This window comes from Pristiophorus japonicus, chromosome 4, assembly GCF_044704955.1.
Source record: "Pristiophorus japonicus isolate sPriJap1 chromosome 4, sPriJap1.hap1, whole genome shotgun sequence".
NCBI classification, from domain to species: domain Eukaryota; kingdom Metazoa; phylum Chordata; class Chondrichthyes; family Pristiophoridae; genus Pristiophorus; species Pristiophorus japonicus.
Window position 1 is genome coordinate 186,059,965 of NC_091980.1, and position 19,316 is coordinate 186,079,280.

The window sequence follows — 19,316 nt, forward strand, 5'->3', positions numbered from 1 at the left end:
GACTGCAGGAAGTCCTATCAGGAAAGGTCTTTTAAGCTCCAGAATCACTAAGGAAACTGATGGGTGGTTTGGTAAAGTAAACTAGATGGAGGGGCCCAAAACATCATGATGCTACAATAAACAATCAAGTCTGCAACCAAAACGTACAACCTTCTATTGAAGAGCTGAGCACTATTTCAGTCAGTCACCCATCATTCACAACATCCTTTCAAAGCGTTCTAAATCTGACTTGGGAACCATTCTAGTTTTGTTAACAATGCTCGGGAAGCTGAGCAGTGCTTACCAGAACTAGGCCCAGAAATTACATGATAATATCAGTAATTTTGGAGCCCAAAAAATCGACATGAGCTGGCTGGTGAAAACATGGACTTCTTCATTCACAGCATTCTCTGAATAAACTACAAAATAAAACCAAATTGCAATCTTCATCTTGATATTTACTTTGACACAAAAATGCTAAAGCAGTTATCATTCAGCACCATTACTTCAGCAAGTAACAACATTGTATAATTACACAGGGTGTTTAAAAATTAAATACTAAAAAATACAATTTGCAAAACATAAAGAATCCCTTCTAGTTGACATTCTTGGACATAGATACAGATGCATTAGTTTCTTTTTGGATCAGTCAACTTTTAGGGTACATTGAGGCAAACATATTATGACAATGTAATGACAGACTTGTGTAATGTAAAGAACACTATTCCATGTTGTGCGAACTTACATTGACAGCATCATTGACAGAAGTTATACAAATTACCCAAAATAAAAACTCTTGAAAGCAATTCAAAAATAATAACTTCAGTATTGTAAGCATAACTATCAAAATGTTCAGTATAGCTGTTCTTCAACTAAGTATTATATGCCACATTCATATATTTCCACAAGTAAATAGTTAGCTAATGAAGATACAGGTCCTTAATCTTCTCAGTTGATTTTCATTGTACTTGCCTCCAAAAAGTTAACACTTCCATGTTAAACATCTATTCCTTCTATGCAATCCATAAAAGCTTACAGCACAGGAGGCGGTCATTCAGCCCATCACTTCTGCACTGGTTCTTTGTGAGACCAATCAAAAGCCAATCTCACGGCCTTGATTTCTCCCCATAGGCGTTTATCCCGCTCTGATTCAAATGTTTATTTAATAATCTCAACCGCATCCACTCCCTGTGGCAAAGCATTCCATGTCTCAAGAACCAAAGATTTTCTCCCAACCACTCTCCATGACTATTTTAAATGAGAATCCCTCATCAGTGACTTCCCAACCAGAGAAAAAAGTCTTTCCCTGTTCATTTTTATCAACATTTTAAAAGAATCTGTTAAATCTCTTGTTAGCCATCTTTACTCCAGTGGAAATAGTCCCAGTATCTCAAGTCTCTCCTCATAACTATTGTTTCCCATCCCTGGTATCATATGGTCAATCTATACTTTCCGCTCCCTATGGTTTTAATGATCTTTCTATAATTCGTCCTAAAATGGCACTCAGACTTTCACAGTATTTGAACCCCAAGTCTCTGCTTATCCGATCCAATCCCATAGTCAGGTTCAGAATCTTTCCATTAAGTGTATATTCTCATCCCTTGCTTTCCCTCAGAAAATATTATCTCACACTTATCCACATTATTGTATTTGTCATATGTCTGAGGACTCCGTTAATCTATCTACTCACATCTTTTATAGCCTTCCTCACTGTTTGCCAACCCCTACTTATCTGTCATCAGCAAATTTTGAATTGTGCTGTTCAAATCTTGTACATATGATGTACATGAGAAAAGTGAACCTTCACTGACTCCTAGGGTACATCATTTCCAACCACTCTCCCATCTGAGCAACACTCATTTACCCTAACTCACTGTTTCCGGTCCGACAACCAATTTTCAATCCGTGCTACATTTCCTTTTCTAGCATACAGCTAAACTTTTCTAATAAACCTCTTGATACTTTATTGAATACCTTCTGAAAATTCATATGCATTTCATCTACTGCATTTCTTTTATCTATGCAATTGATCATTTCTTCAAAACACTATTAAATTTGACAAGGACAGCTCATCTTTAGCAATTGTGTGCTGACTACTTGATTAACCCATACCTTTCTAAATACTCACTAATTTTATCTCAAATTATGGCATCTAAGAGTTCGCTTATAACTGATGCTAAACTAACTGATCTGTTACCCGTTTATCCTTCTCTCCCTTTCTGAACAAAGGTGTTACATGGCTACTCTCCAGTCCCACAGCACAATTTGCATATTTAAGGAGAATTAAATAATTGCTGCCAGAGCTTCCCCATGTCGACTTCAAAAGCCTAGGCTGCATACCATGAGGTGCTGATGATTTATCCACTTCAAGTTCTGCTAACTTTCTCCAGAAGCAGTTCCTGTTCTACAGTTATCTCTTAACAATTGCTAGATATCCTGCTCTGGTACACCTACATTCTGATTTGGACCACAATTTTCAAAAACTGATGCAAAATATTTATTTAATGTCTCCAATATATATCTTCATCCTCCACAATTAGACTCCCTTTCATCCTTGAACAGTGCTATCTCTAACTATTCTGTTACTTTTTATAAGCTAACAAAAGCCCTTACTATTTCATTTTATATTACTGCTAGCCTTTTTCATATTCCCTTTAAGGCCTTCTAATCTCCCTTTTCATCTCACCACTGCGCATTCTATATTCCTAATGATTTGTGTACTATTTTGCCCTAATTGTATCACATGCCTCCATTTTATGTTTCAGTTTAGTTTTATCATCTTTTTATCCAAGGAATTCTATTCTTTAATGAGCTCCCTTTTTGCCTTGTAGGAATATATATATTTTGTACTCTATCCATCTCATATTTGAAGATTTTACACTGCCGATCCATCAACTGGTTTGCAAACTTTTCTGCCCAATTGCTCTCCTACTCGTCAATTATTTTTCCCACTTAATTTCCTCAAATTAATCAAGCAATGCTTCAATAACTTGTTGGACTAAAGAAAATATTGATTTCGAAAGCAATCCCGGGTGGATTCTAAAAAGCATTCTTCACATGCATTATTCTGGTTTAAATCACCCAATATTATTGTTCTGTTATTCTTACATATTTCACAACGTGAATGGAAACAAGAGCGAGTTGTTTGCAAATAAGCCAATAACTTAATTATAGCCGATCATAGTCCTTACAGCCAATGTGAACCAGAAAATACACCCACTTCCCCCACCTTTCTTCAATGGAACATTTTATTATATTTTCACGCTATTTTCCTAAATTATAATTTAAAATTAAGCAAAATTAAAGAAATATCCCAAGACAAGGCTAATATTCTTCTCCTTCAATATCCATCGACAAAATACTTCCTTTATTCACTTTCTCCCTATCCCCAAAAAGCACATAGTGGCTAGCTTTAAAATTACGGTCAATCACCTTAGCATTTGAAATTTTAGATAGACCATTTAAGGGTGGTAGATAGGCGAACTGGAAATAAAGATAAAATCATGTAACATATCGGGCCCAAGTTTCCACATGATAAAAAACGGGCGCCCCTCCGAGCTGGGCGCCCTTTTTTCGCGCCTAAAACGGCGCCGGAAAAAAAACTCGCGATTCTGGAGAGCCCTGCAGCTCCTTGTCTGTTTGGCGCGGCGCCCAGGGGGGCGGAGCCTACACTCGCGCCGATTTTGTAAGTGGGAAGGGGCGGGTACTATTTAAATTAGTTTTTTTTCTGCCAGCAACGCTGCGCGTTGGAGCGTTCGTGCACGCGCAGTGTGAAGGAAACATTGGCACTCGGCCATTTTTGTAGTTCTTTGTAGTTGTTTAATTTTTGAACATTTTTTAATAAAACCACATTGCCATCAGCACATCAGCACTGAGGCTTCCTGCTTACTGCCCCTCCCTCCCGTTCGCGGGAACGACGCTGAGCTGACTGTAAGGCTTCCACCTCAAGTGGAAGGCTGCTTGCTGCCTGGTTACTGCCTGCCTGCCCCTCCCTCCCGTTCGTGGGAACATCGCTGAGCTGACTGTAAGGCTTCCACCTCAAGTGGAAGGCTGCTTGCTGCCTGGTTACTGCCTGCCTGCCCCTCCCTCCCGTTCGCGGGAACGACGCCACATCGCTGAGCTGACTGAAGCACTTTCACACAGGTAGGAAGATGGTTTATTTAATCTTTTCTTTGCTTATAAATGTTTATTCAGGTTGGATTTATTTGTATAATATTTGTAGAAGTATAAATAAGGATTTATTGTAGAATTTAATGACTTCCCTTCCCCCCCACCTCGTTCTGGACGCCTAATTTGTAACCTGATTTTTTAATGTGTAGAACAGGTTTTTTCAGTTCTACAAAAATCTTCACTTGCTCCATTCTAAATTAGTTTGGAGTACATTTTCACTGTGGAAACTTTGAAATCAGGCGTCAGTGGCCGGACACACCCCCTTTTGAAGAAAAAATTCTGTTCCAAAGTAGAACTGTTCTACCTGACTAGAACTGCAGAAAAAAAAATGTGGAGAATTGCGATTTCTAAGATATTCCATTCTCCACCAGTTGCTCCTAAAAATCAGGCGCAAATCATGTGGAAACTTGGGCCCATCGTTTCAGTGATTAACTTAGAAAAATGAGGTCGAAACTGGGAGGCCAGCCACAATAAGATGATTTAAAATTTTTTTTTAACTTGTAACTATTTTAAAGGAAACAGAGCTACATTTTGCAGATGAATTTTCAAAGAGGAGGTTATTACAAGGCCTTAATCGGCTCAAACTTTGTGATAACGTTACAGAATATCACATAGTTTTCTGAAATGATACTAATTAGCTGGCTGTAAGCATGTTACTTAGATTGTATGTCACTATCTTTATGCCTATTCCTGCAGAAAGTGCAGATAAATAGTTCAAAGCTTTGTATCAAGAAATGCCGCATAAATCAATTAATTTCAATAATCAGAAAATATACATGTTCCTGCTTACAAGTGCATACTGTTGTATTAAACCACAGCTCCAAAGCTATGCCAGCTCACATTGCTTTCAGATGATCAATTTGGGGTTTTGCATAAATGTCTTTATATTAAAAGAATGGATCGAAAAAGATGAAAACATCTAGCGCAGTAATCCTAAATAATCGCATTATATTAAAATAAAATTGACAGCAAATCTTTTGAAATAGCCAGATATTTGGAAAGGTTCTTGCTCACCTATTTTAAAGATGCATTATAATACTGATGGGTGAACATTCATTACATTGAAAATCTTTACAGCACAGAAATAGGTCATTTGGACTAGCAGGTCTATACCAGTGTTTATGCTCCACATGAGCCTCCTCTCATCTTACTTGATCTCACCCCATCAACATATTCTTCTATTGCTTTCTCCCTCATGTACTTATCTAGTTTCCCCTTAAATGCCCGTCTCATTAAGTAATGTAACTATCATCTTGTCTTAAACATTAGTACGAGACAGATGGAAATAAGATAACAATGCATTTACTGCTGCCATAATATTATATTTTAAAAAGTCTAAATCATACAAATAAAGCTAATGGGCATAGCAAACTCAACTTACCCTTCATTCTTGTTGTTTCTGTGTGCATCCACAAAGGTGACCTCTCCAGCCTGTCTCATCAAGTCCTTCAAATCCTACATACAAGAATAATATTTATTTATTTAACAATGTACACTTTCATATTTACAGATTACACATTAAAACACGTTAAATATGATTTGAAAGTTTCCAGTGGCAGTATTAAGTTAGCTTTTGTTCATCATGGCTCAAAATTAGGTAAATTAATTTTTAAAAATCATTAAAAAAAATTCCTATTTGAATTATTAAACAGTACGAATATATATTTTTGCATACTTTTACAAAGAACTTTCAGTTACTTATTGGTTCTAACTGCACCACAGAACCATTACTTTAAAAAAAATCACAAATTAATTGATTGTGGTTAACCCTGAACAAGGGACAGAGTGAAAGAAAATTCACCCATTTAGCACCACCCTTGTGAGTTAAACACAGGTTCATTTTATTATTAATTTGTGAAATCTATTTGAATAAAAAGAGAAAAACTAAACGTATGCTTTCAATACCGTTCTTTTTATCAGCCCTAGGCTAGTCGCCTTGCAAGCTGTAGCTACTATCACCCAAGCACCAGCGCAGCCTTACCAGAGAGCCACTCTTCAATCTTGTGCATTTCGGACTTTCGGGAATTAGGCCTCAAGTTTCTGGATCCACATTCATTCACGGAAATGGAAACTGCTACAGAATTCCTAGGCAGTATTGGCTTCCCTTTTCTTATACTGATCTTCCAAACAACCCACTAATGAAATCCCATAATTTCAATCAGAAGCAAAAACCCCTCGAGATAAGGATAGGATACCTTGTTGACAAGAACCATACAAAAAAGGTTAACCTGATAAAAGTTGTCGTTAATATTCTCCTAGTTTCTAGCGCACCCATTTAAAATTGAGCATTAAATATATTATGCATGCCAACCTACAACCAAATTAGTCAAGCCAGAACTTCCATAAGTGTCACAAGTGTGCAAACTGCATACAAATGAAGGAGAACTGCATATAAATGTCAACTAGATTACCTGATCATATAAAAAAAGCGAACCGCAAGCCTCACAAGAAAACAGTGGCCACCCAAACATAGGCACTTGGAGGTAGTTTACATATCCTTGGGAGCGAAATGACAGTGGGCTAAGCATGTAGTAAGCATGTAGTCTTTGACAATTCCTCCATAATTGTAGAGTCAAGTTTAAACTAAGCCCAAGCATAAGCGAATTAAGTAACAATGGCAGGTATCTTTCAAAAAGAAATAAAGTAATAGCACTGGATACCAAATTAAAATTTAAAAAAATCTAATCTTGAATGACTGATTTCCAAACATGGTAACTTGCAAATAGTTGCTGAGCCAGTTATTGTGTAAACAAATATTGAAAATCAAAACCTTTTTGGTGTTACAGTGCAACATTGTGACACTTTCTAGAAATAACACAAGCCAAGAAAAAGCTTGCATTTAACTACCATCTTATTAGTTTCTGTGGACATCCTAAAGCACTTCTCAACTAGTTAATTACTTTTGAAGTGCAGTCACTTGTTATGTGGATAAATGCAGCCACCAATTGTGGAAATGGCAAAGCCATCAACAGCAAATTAGGATAACAACCAAAAGGTTCTGTTGGTTGAGGAAGCAATATTGGCAAGAATATTGGAAGAACTCTCTGTTCTACGAATACTAAGAACTTTAGGATACACCTGAACAGGCAGGACTTCATTTTTGCATCTCATCTGTTATGACACCCCGACTTTGCAACTTTCTCTGTACAGGTACAATATCTCAAATCCGGTAACCTCGGGACCGAGACCGAGGCAATTTTCGGATTTTTCTTGATTTTGGAAAAGAAAATCAAGAGCGGTATGCTACTGAGACAGACAAAGTACTAATGGTACTTGGGTCAGGTCGGGTTAGGCCGGGTCGCGGGTCATTCTTCAAGGCCCAGACCGATCGCACGCCATTCAAAACATAGTGGTGAAGCCGATAACTAGTCTGGCACGCCGGTTTTTGAACAATAATTCTGGATTTTATTTTACTGATTATCAAATGGGATTTTCTCAAAAAACTGTCCAGTTTTTGGACAATTCCAATTTTTCGACAGCCGGATTTGAGACGTTGAACCTGTACTGCATTTGAGTCTTACCCAGATTATGTGCTCAAATCCTGGAGTAGGGCTTGAACACACAACCTTCTAACTCAGAGGTGAAAGTGATACCAGATGACCCAAGCTGAAATCATGTGTTCTAAAAGTTCACCTGATGTTTTATGCAAAGTCAATTCTACCCAGGCATTCAACTGATAGTCTCAATTTTATACTTACAGGATACATCTGTCTATAATTTGGAATTTTCCTAAATATATGCTGTTTAAAAAAAAATTGAAGCATGGAGGTTTGTTTAGAGTTCCCCAACATCATTTGGCAATGTTGACATGAATTGTTAAGATCAAACAAGCAGCATGGCCAACTAAAGACTTATGCAGTATGTGGAATAGCTGTTCAAAGGGTCTCCCAGGGACTCGCATCACACTCCACATAAAATCATTAGAAAGAGTATTTTAAGATCAATGCAGCACATTATAGAGAAAAACTTGCCACTAAAATGTGTTCTGTAGCACTAGAGCAAGAGATTCTGTTTATGAGAAGTTCAGGATCAAGAACATGAGCCAAAGCAACTTACCAATTGAAGAATCCAACTCAGGAGATTATGAATGTGGGGATGAAGACACATTATCTAAATAGCATGCTAATATGCTCAAGAATGTTTAAACATGGTAAAAGCATTTCTTCATGTAATATCAAACAAAATTGTTCTAGGAAAATCCAAAATAGGGTCACCATGTACATTATTAAGCACACAATAAAAAGACTAATTCATTGAAACCAGAACAGCAGCACAGTAATCTACTGCTCTGTGTTGCACTACAGAACAATACACTATGCTAATCATAGATGTTAAGCTCATATTTCTTTTGCTTTCAATGCTCAATGTATATAGTCTATACACTTTGAAACTGAAACAGGGCAATTCTTTCCATTAAAAACTGTTTAATTGATTTCATTCAGTAGATGAATTTTAATAGCCCTCTGCTTAACCACTTGATGGTATGCCAGTGGCACGATACCACATATTTAATTAAAATACAGAGTGTAACTGGGCAATGTTTCATTCCCAGTATACTCCACAAATTATTTAAATTTGTAACATGGCCAATTGGTGACTTTTGCTAACTTACCACATTACTTTGTAGAAAACTACCTTTTATCATGGTTATCTTGTTTTGCAACCTTAGGTGGAGTATGACGTCTCACTTCCAGAGGCAAACCGAGACTCAATTGTATTCATTCAGCATTTTATATCTGCATTTACTCTAGAGATACCCAGCTACTAAACAAGATTTCCAGCAAAAATTAAGGAAAACATTAATACATAATAATGGTAAATATGTATTAGACTATACATTACATTTCACATTTAACGTTTAGTTAGTTTTGTTTAGGATGCAAAATCCAGGTTACACAAGGTTAAATTTAGGCAAGTGAAATACCAACTGATCAAAAAGTTAATGTTGGGTCCCTGTAGTATGTTAAATGTACACAGAACCAAATGTGAACTTCTTTCCCCAAGGCATTTGTCTTATAACAGAACTGCAAAAAGTTAACATATTCAGTGTTTTGCATAAACTGTATTTAACTACAGTACTGTAGCTTTAAAAACAATTAAACTACTTATGAAATTATATTTGGTGGCCCTGTAGCTTTGATGGTAGAGCACTGAACTCTCAAGCAGAAAAGTGCGTTCTATCCCCAGTCTGCTAGATGGGCCACTGTGTACCAGCAGAGCACTCCATCTCAGATGGAAAGGTAAAACAGGCAGGAACAGACCCACCGTACAAAAATGCACCCTTCCAGTTGTCTGATCACGAAGTGAACGGATGCTGGCCATGGAGAAGTCTATAGCCCAGACCATGCCACTTTCCCAGTTGAAGGAGGAAATGTGTTGACAAGAGGTAGCAGATGGGGACCTAACAGGAAAACAAGTTATCTGGTATCAGCTGTTTAAGTTTCTGGCACTTGATGTATTGGTAAAAGTATCATACTCAATATACATTCTTCAAAACAAAACCACAACCGTAACTATTCTAAGAGTTGTGGGTTTTGGTAGATTTGATTTTTCAGCTCTGGCACATTATACTAGGCTGATATTGTACTTCGAGGCATTGCCACTTGCACACATCCAGGCATGTAAATGCTATAATTCAAATATTTAACTAATTATACAATAAAAATGTTTTATAAATAAATCACAGCACTCACCTGCCAACTGACCCTAGAGGACAAGTTTTCCACAATGATTCTGTATTCAGTACGAACTGGACGGCCATATCTGAGAAACAAACCAAAATGTTTTATTGCATTCTGGTATGATACAGATTGCACTTCAGTGGTGATTTGAGCAGAGATGCAGGTACACTGTTCACTTGTATCATTGTGGAGCAGACAAAGCCGTATATACTCAAATGCAAGCAGCAAGAGCTGTCCTAACAGTTGGTCCTTCAATCACAAGAAAGTAAAAGGCAGGTTGCTGCTGCACAAGAGTTTCAGAAAACTTTAAGACAAGCAAGTTTAAGGTTTTCTTGCTGACTTAGTGGGTAAATGGAACTCATGGTGTGGTACAAGTGGTACTGTTGAGTAAGTTAATTTCAACTGAGGCAGCACAATTGGTTGCAGTTCTGCAGGGCTGGGATTGGGGAAAGAGAAATTGTCCATGTTTTTATTCATGATCACTATTCTTGTGACCGCAGCTGGAAACTGTAAGTGCGTGGATGTCGTGAGGATAGAACTAGGCTTGGTTGTGATGTTCCCCAAGACAAAATAGTCTATATATATTCCACAAGTGAGTACGATACTAGAAAGCTGTTGATTCTGTAAAACAATATGCAGCAAAGAGGCAGGGCCCAAAATTCGGCACCATTTAGCTCCATTTTTTTTTGAGTTAACAAGTGTTTTTTTGGAGCTAACTTAATTTTGCAAGTTTTGCCAATGGTATAACGCCGTCCTTAACAGATAATGGACCTTTTTTTAAAATACTGTTTTTCTGACGTCACTTAGGCTCAAACCCACCCATTACGCCATTTTTTCCCGTTTATGCATGTTTCACCAATAATGATTTACAATTTTTAAAAATTATTTTATTTATTTTAAGGACAGCGCTAAGGACTACTTTGTAAAACCTTACCGTACCAAGTCGGAGTCCGATCGAAATTGACGGTAACGGGGGCTTAGGGTTGATTTGTTGTGTTGATCTATATTTATTATGTTCCTATTGATTGTAGTGATGCAATATTATCTTTGAATTACTCCATTATAAAAGAAAGTTCGTTTATTTTTAGGACTTAATATTTACTGTGATAAAACACTTGGCGGGGATAGGGACGGTCGCAGCGGGCCATTTGGCCAGGGATAGGGATGGTCGCGGCGGGCCATTTGGCCAGGGATAGGGACGGTCGCAGCGGGCCATTTGGCCAGGGATAGGGACGGTCGCGGCGGGCCATTTGGCCAGGGATAGGGACGGTCGCGGCGGGCCATTTGGACAGGGACGGCGGACCATTTGGCCAGGGATAGGGATGGTCGCGGCGGACCATTTGGCCAGGGATAGGGATGGTCGCGGCGGGCCATTTGGCCAGGGATAGGGATGGTCGCGGCGGGCCATTTGGACAGGGATAGGGACGGTCGCGGCGGGCCATTTGGCCAGGGATAGGGACGGTCGCGGCGGGCCATTTGGCCAGGGATAGGGACGGTCGCGGCGGGCCATTTGGACAGGGACGGCGGGCCATTTGGACAGGGACGGCGGACCATTTGGCCAGGGATAGGGATGGTCGCGGCGGGCCATTTGGCCAGGGATAGGGATGGTCGCGGCGGGCCATTTGGACAGGGATAGGGACGGTCGCGGCGGGCCATTTGGACAGGGATAGGGACGGTCGCGGCGGGCCATTTGGACAGGGACGGCGGACCATTTGGCCAGGGATAGGGATGGTCGCGGCGGGTCATTTGGCCAGGGATAGGGACGGTCGCGGCGGGCCATTTGGCCAGGGATAGGGACGGTCGCAGCAGGCAATTAGGCCAGGGATAGGGACGGGCGCGGCAGGCCATTTGGTCAGGGATGGCGGGCCATTTGGCCAGGGATAGCGACCTACTTGCGAGCCATTGGCAGAGTCCGGCGGTTCGGCAGGTTCACGTTTCAGCATCAAAACACTCCCAGGGCAGGTACAGCACAGGTTAGCTACAGAGTAAAGCTCCCTCTACACAATTATATAAAAGCAGCCCTCAGTCCACATTTCCTTCCTCCCACACCCGTGAACCGGACAGCTCCTTCCCTCCCATCGTGCCTTGTGTTATCCTGGAAAGTTAAATTCTTGGGCATGCGCAGAACGGGCTTCACTTTATTGGTGCAAAAAATTAACTCCACCCTCAAAACCGAGGTGTTTCTGCGCCAAATGAAAAATAATTTTGGCGAAACTTCGGACTTTTTTGGACTAAGAAAACAACCATTAATCTGAAATAACGGCAAAAAACAGCAGTGTAGAATTTTGGGCCCGCAGAGCATTCAAGTGAGGAGAGAAAATTGAGGGAGAAATTTTTTTTCCCCAAAAAAGCATATTAAAAGTAGGGACCACAATGGGACAAACTGTAAAAGATGCTACATAACTGCAAGAACGTTCTTTAAGTTGTAGTGCAAATGCATCTGAAAGCAAGAACAAATCTGTTGCAGAAAAACTTCTCCGAAAACAAGGGACAGGGAAGAGCAGCAGCTTTGTAAATGTGATTATCAATTCATTTATCAAGCAAAATGAACAATGCACTTTTAATATTTCTACATGGTTTTAATAGGTATGGTATAGGTTTTATTGAAAAGAAACATTCCTTTTGGGAACATTCTTTTACTTTTTTTGACCTAATGTTGGTATTACATTGAGATAGTGGATAGCAGTACATTCCTCCCCTTTCCCTGGATGTTAAACAAAACAGATTCAACTATCACCAAAATATACACAACAAAAATGGCTTCAGACGACTTCTTATCCAGCGCCGCTAGATAGTTCATTAGAGTAACTAGCATTTAGGGGTACAGTAGCATAGTGGTTATGTTACTGGTCTGGTAATGCTGAGGCCTGAACTAATGATCGGGTGACGAGAGTTCAAATCCTACCACGGCAGTTGGGGAATTTAAATAATTAGATAATCTGGAATTAAAAAGCTAGTATCTGTAATCGTGACCATGAAACTACCGAATTATTGCAAAAACCCAACTGGTTCACTAATGTCCTTTAGGGAAGGAAACCTACCATCCTCTCTATGACTCCAGACCACAACAATGTGGTTGACTCTTCACTCCTAGCACACCATTCAATTGTACCAAACTGCTACGACAAAGTCAGCACTGTGGCAGTACCTTTAACTCAAGGACTGCAGTAATTCAAGGCGGCGGCTCACCACCCACCTTCTCAAGTTGCAATTAGGGATGGGCAATAAATGCTGGCCTTGCCAGCGACACCCACATCCCGGAATAAATAAAAAATAAATTATTTCAATCAGCTCTTCAACTATTAATCCCATTTAGAACAAATTAGAATACTATAGCGTGGAAATGACTGTTATGCAAATGTTTAATAACTCTTCTTTTCCGTTATCTTGTCTTGGCCCACTGTGCTAACCATAGCTTTATACTTTAGGAACAATTTGTTTTGCTTTCATTCTAGCCGGTACTTCCATTGTTATCCACATTGGTCTTTTTTCAGATATCCTTTTCCCCTATTCTCTACTCATTGCTGAGCATTTTTATTGTATTCAATCTTTGTCCTATCATAAGCCTAACCTTAAACTCCACATATCACAGTTCAGTGTTTCCATATTTGTTTTTCTTATGTATTTAACCCCTTGTAACCTGCATCACACCAGAGGGCCTACCTGTTGGGAGTCCCAAGGGATCCCAGCATCCCTTGGGAGCACAATATATAAGCAGGCCACCCATGAGGTGCCTGCACTCTAGAATCTTAATCAAGGAGCTAAGGTCATACTTGCTCATTACACATAGTACTCAGTCTGACCATTTATTATGAGTGTAACAGTTTTGTTCTCTGCAAGCATATAATTTAAACGCAAAGTCCAACATTCCCTTTCCAAGAACATGAACATTGTTATTACAAATGATTTATCGGAGGATCTCACCTTCCCTCTCCTCCTTCACCTCCATTACCACGTGATCTGCGATAACTGAAGCGTGGTGGGATTCTGCCTCCTCTGCGCCAACCTCCTCTTGATCGTGATCGAGCATATTCAATTGTAACCCTATGAAGATTATTCAGAAGGTTAAATTTCAAACTTATGTAACTTCATAGAAACATATAAATTTACAGCGCAAAAGGCCGCCATTTCGGCCCATCGTGTCCACGCCGGCCGACAAAGAGCCACACAGCCTTCGGTCAGCAGCCCTGAAGGTTACCTATGAACAATGGTGGACAGGTAAAGAGCATCCGACCTAACCTGTCCACGCCACACAACTGCGCTACCCCATGTATTGCAACATTTTACACTCCCGAAGCCATGCGTTCTCCAGGGAGAGGCAAAAAAAGATTAAAAATCCAGGCCAATTGGGGAAAAAAATCTGGGAAAATTCTTCTCCAACCCATTCAGGTGATCAAAACTAGTCCAGATCACTCTGGCCATATTAGATTCTCTGAAGTACTTACCATCGTATCTGCACCAGCCAACAAGAGGTTATCCAGTCTATCCAATCTATTCATTTCAGGAACTAAAGGAAAAGTTCCACCACCCCTATCTTCACCCCTCCACTTCTTCTAAAGGCACCAACTCCTGCCAGTGGACGGTTCCATACGTACCTGGCATCATCTGGCATGCACCTAGACAGTGATCGCAGCAGGCATTTTTGACCAAGCATGTTGGAGGTAGCTACACAGCATGATGTGCACATAGGGTTGCTTTTATTCCCCCAAGTAGGGCTGAAAAGAATATTTTAATATCGTGCCACCAATGCTGAGATCAGCTAACTCAGCAAAGATTAGGGATCAAGCTTTGGACCTTCTGGTCTATCTGGCTCATATACATGCTGCCTTTATTAATTGAGTCATCCAAGAAGCCACAAGGTTGCGGGCTAGATTTTTGGCGACTGTGACCGGGTTTTCACCATGATTTGACTCTCCGTGGTGAAAACCCGGTCGGCGGGATCTTCGGGCACCTTTTTGTGGTGGCGCTTCCACGTACCGCTGGGGAGAGGTGCGCCAACGTGAAATGCCGCGGATTGCATTACCGTCGTACTTTCAGCACTCTCCGCCACGCCCAGAATACCGTGCAGCCCTGCCAGCATTATGAAGACCTGAAAAAAATGGTAAGTTATAGTTTTTATTTTTTAATTATTTTTCAGCGATTTAGTTTTGTGAATGTTTTTTGTAATTTTATTGTTTTTGTTCCCCCGCCCCCTGCCCAAGGTCTCTCTGGCCTCAGACTAAAGTTGCCGAAACTCGCAGGTTGTGCCGCAAATCCCCGTGCAATGCCGACATTTAGGCCGAAAAACGGTAGCGCAGCGAAAACGGTAATTTTGGTGTAAAACTACCGTTTTCGCCGACAACCGAAAATCTAGCCATACATGTGTTATTTTCAGGTCTGAATTAGATTTTAGGTTAGGATTCTGAATGCAACAGTAAATTCTAGGTATCGGTGTAGGTCAGTATAAAATGAAATGCAGTACGTGGCCAAAGCGTAATAAACTATCACTTGAAATTGAAACAAAGTGTTATTTCTTAAACAGAGGTCTGTCCCCAGCCCCAAGTTTAAATCATTGTGAACATTAATATAGAATAATTTTTGGTCCATTGTGTCTGTGCCGGTTCTTTGAAAGAGCAATCCAATTAGTCTCATTCCCCTGCTCTTTACTCATAGCCCAGAAAATCTTTCCTTTTCAAATATTTACTCAATTCCCTTTTGAAAGTTATTATTGAATCTGCTTCAATAATGTGGCAACACTTTTAAAATTCACATAACTCTTCTCTGGCCATATGTCAGAAATGTATTTTAAGTAGTAACAGCTGAAAAAGTTGAAATGATCACCAATGCTTTCTTCCAGTTGCTAGCTTGTTCCTTATAGCTGTAAAAGGTGCTATAATTTTAAAAATAATGTTCTGAAGAAAATTAAATTGCAAGAACATGGGGCCCAAGTTTCCACACGCGCCTAGAACGGTGCCATCCCAACCTGGACGCCCGTTTTTCGCGCCACAAAGTGCGCCTAAAAAAATCCTCGGTCTCCACCTCCCTGCAGGTCCTCTGGCCCTCGGCGCAGCACGAGCTGTGGGGGGGCGGAGCCAGGTCCCTGCGCTGAAAACAGTGCCGGGACCTCTGCACATGCGCGCTACAGTGGGCACGCAAGTGCAGTAGCTCCAGGCGCCGAACTGTGTGGGAGGGGCCCGAAGCACGCAGCCCCTAGCCCTGGCTGAATGGCCTCACTGGGGCTGCGTGAATAAGGCTCCTCCCACACCCAGCTCCTGCTCCCCCCCCCCTCTTCCGACCAGACCCGACACCCGCTCCCCGCAGCCCCCTGCCTCCGGACCAGACCCGACACCCGCTCCCCCCCCCCCCCCCCCCCGCCTCCGGACCAGACCCGACACCCGCTCCGTCCCCCCCCCATCCCCGACTGACCTGCGCTCCTGTTCCCGCTCCCCGCCTGGACCCGACCCGCGCTCCTGTTCCCGCTCCCCGACTGGACCCGACGCGCGCTCCTGTTCCCGCTCCCCGCCCCCCGCCTGGACCCGACCCGCGCTCCTGTTCCCACTCCCCGCCTGGACCCGACCCGCGCTCCTGTTCCTGCTCCCCGCCTCCCCCCGCGCTCCTGTTCCCGCTCCCCGCCTCGCCGACTGGACCCGACCCGACCTCCTGTTCCCGCCCCCCTGACTGGACCCGACCCGCGCTTCCGCCCCCCGACTGGATCTGATCTGACCTATCTGACCTACCTCCCTCCCTCCCTCCCTCCCCCTTCTCCCTCCCTCCCTCCCTCCCCCTGACCCGAACCAACCCAACGCCACCTACCTGTAAATCTGGTGCTGGGGACGGGCCCTGCCCGAAGTCTCGGGCCGGCCCGTTCAGCCTTCAGTCTCGAAAGGCCTGCCTGAAGCACTTTCACACAGGTAGGAAGATGGTTTATCTTTTCTTTGCTTATAAATGTTTATTCAGGTTGGATTTATTTGTATAATATTTGTAGAAGTATAAATAAGGATTTATTATAGAATTTAATGACTTCCCTTCCCCCCCACCTCGTTCTGGACACCTAATTTGTAACCTGCGCCTGATTTTTTAATGTGTAGAACAGGTTTTTTCAGTTCTACAAAAATCTTCACTTGCTCCATTCTACTTTAGTTTGGAGTACGTTTTCACTGTGGAAACTTTCAAATCAGGCGTCAGTGGCCAGACACGCCCCCTTTTGAAGAAAAAATTCTGTTCCAAAGTAGAACTGTTCTACCTGACTAGAACTGCAGAAAAAAAATGTGGAGAATTGCGATTTCTAAGATAGTCCGTTCTCCACCAGTTGCTCCTAAAAATCAGGCGCAAATCATGTGGAAACTTGGGCCCATGGAATCAGAATTATTCTACAACTGCTGCACTCTGCCTGTACCAAATGTTTCAATATGTCTCCCAGCTCGACATTTTCAGAACAAAGTGGGTATGTAGCAATAGTTACAAAAAAGATTCAGATAGCAGACAGCAAGAGACAAAGCTCAAACTAGAATGAAAATTACATTTTCTGTTATATTTAGTTACAGCCTTCCCCCACCAAAAATACAACTGAACAGCTATTAATGACATATCCCCAAGATTTAAAAAAAAACTGGCCTATTCCTAAATCCATAGCTTATGTGAAAGAAAGCTGCGCTCAACAATTTCAAAAAATCTACTTGCTGAGAACAAGCCAATTGATCATTTGAGGCTGGATCCTAATACAGGCATACAGGATCATGCATGTAAAGATCTCTCAGATATGAGGAATGCACAGCAAAGATGGAACAGAGCTGCCAAGATCCTTTAGCTAATGCAAATGCATGGAGCCACATTTCAAAATTTGTCAACTCTTCACAATGACCTCACCATTATGAATTTGAAGCAAGGAGGAACTTCTGCCTGAACAGAGTCAGGAGATCGGTCCCAAGTTTCAGAAATCTTATCCAATTTGCAAGGTTCAGTCAGGTTTCTGCTCACTATGGACTAAAATGAATGATGAATTCTATTCATGGTGTTTTTCAAATAAATGTGAATATATTTGTAAAAACTGTCCCACCTCTTAAGTGTACTAAGGGTCAGTGGAAATTGGTGGATTTCAAAGAGTCTTCCATGGGTAAAACAAGAACAAGTATTTATTTTTCACGTTGGACCAGTAAACTCACTCCTGCATTAATGAGCACCTAACACAAAACAAATATTTAGTCTGGCAAGCTATAAGTGTTCATTATAGGTGGAGTTGAACAGCTACTGAATAGATTAAGTAACAGATCTAGCCATCATTGTACTGATCAGGCTAGAAGATTGGGAACATTTTAGAAACCAACAAAGGGTGACTAAAAAAATAGAGGGAGAAAATAGATGATGAGAGTAAACTAGCACGAGCAGTAAACTGGAGTACAAAAGCAGGGAGGTCCTGCTGCAACTGTATAGGGTATTGGTAAGGCCGCACCTGGAGTACTGCGTGCAGTTTTGGTCACCTTACTTAAGGAAGAATATACTGGCTTTGGAGGGGGTACAGAGACGATTCACTAGGCTGATTCTGGAGATGAGAGGGTTACCTTATGATGATAGATTGAGTAGACTGGGTCTTTACTCGTTGGAGTTCAGAAGGATGAGGGGTGATCTTATAGAAACATTTAAAATCATGAAAGGGATAGACAAGATCGAGGCAGAGAGGTTGTTTCCACTGGTAGGGGAGGCTAGAACTAAGGGGCACAGCCTCAAAATACGGGGGAGCCAATTTAAAACCGAGTTGAGAAGGAATTTCTTCTCCCAGAGGGTTGTGAATCTGTGGAATTCTCTGCCCAAGGAAGCAGTTGAGGCTAGCTCATTGAATGTATTCAAATCACAGATAGATAGATTTTTAACCAATAAGGGAATTAAGGGTTACGGGGAGAGGGCGGGTAAGTGAAGCTGAGTCCACGGCCAGATCAGCCATGATCTTATTGAATGGCGGAGCAGGCTCGAGGGGCTAGATGGCCTACTCCTGTTCCTAATTCTTATGTCTTATGCTTATGTAGCAAGAAATATAAAAACAGACAGTAAGAGCTTCTACAAATATATAAAAAATAAGTGAGTAGCTAAAGTAAATGTTGGTCCCTTAGAAGATGAGACTGGGGAATTAATAATGGGAAACAAGGAAATGGCAGAGATTTTGAACAAATATTTTGTATCTGTCTACAAGGTAAAATACACTAAAAGCTTCCAAATAATAGTAGAAAATCAGGGGGCAAAGGGTAGGGAGGAAATTAAAACAATTATCACTAGAGAAAAAGTACTAGGCAAACTAATGGGATTATGGGTTGAAGGCCTCCATCCTAGGGTCTTAAAAAAAGTGGCTGCAGAGATAGTGGATGCATTAGTTGTAATCTTTCAAAATTCCCTCGATCCTGGAAAGGTCCCAGCAGATTGGAAAACCAGAAAACCCCTATTCAAGAAAGGAGGGAGACAGAAAGCAGGAAACTATATGCCAGTTAGCTTAACATTTGTCGTTGGGAAAATGCTGAA

At 41.3% G+C, this 19,316-nt stretch overlaps 1 protein-coding gene across 10 annotated transcripts in view; it reads right to left on the bottom strand.

Moving 5' to 3' along the window:
* LOC139263193 (serine/arginine-rich splicing factor 5-like) overlaps positions 1-19,316 on the bottom strand; it is a 68,273-nt gene that overhangs the window by 12,396 nt on the left and 36,561 nt on the right. For 8 of the 10 annotated variants that reach the window (XM_070878902.1, XM_070878901.1, XM_070878906.1 and 5 more), the window contains exons 4-6: positions 13,755-13,874; positions 9,843-9,912; positions 5,531-5,604 (exon numbers count right to left, since the gene is read on the bottom strand). In XM_070878902.1, the coding sequence (XP_070735003.1) occupies positions 5,531-5,604; positions 9,843-9,912; positions 13,755-13,874 (264 nt within the window). Of the gene's footprint in view, positions 1-283; positions 399-5,530; positions 5,605-9,414; positions 9,551-9,842; positions 9,913-13,754; positions 13,875-19,316 lie in introns of those variants that run through there. The other 2 variants (XR_011593059.1, XM_070878908.1) reach the window with 2 other exon arrangements.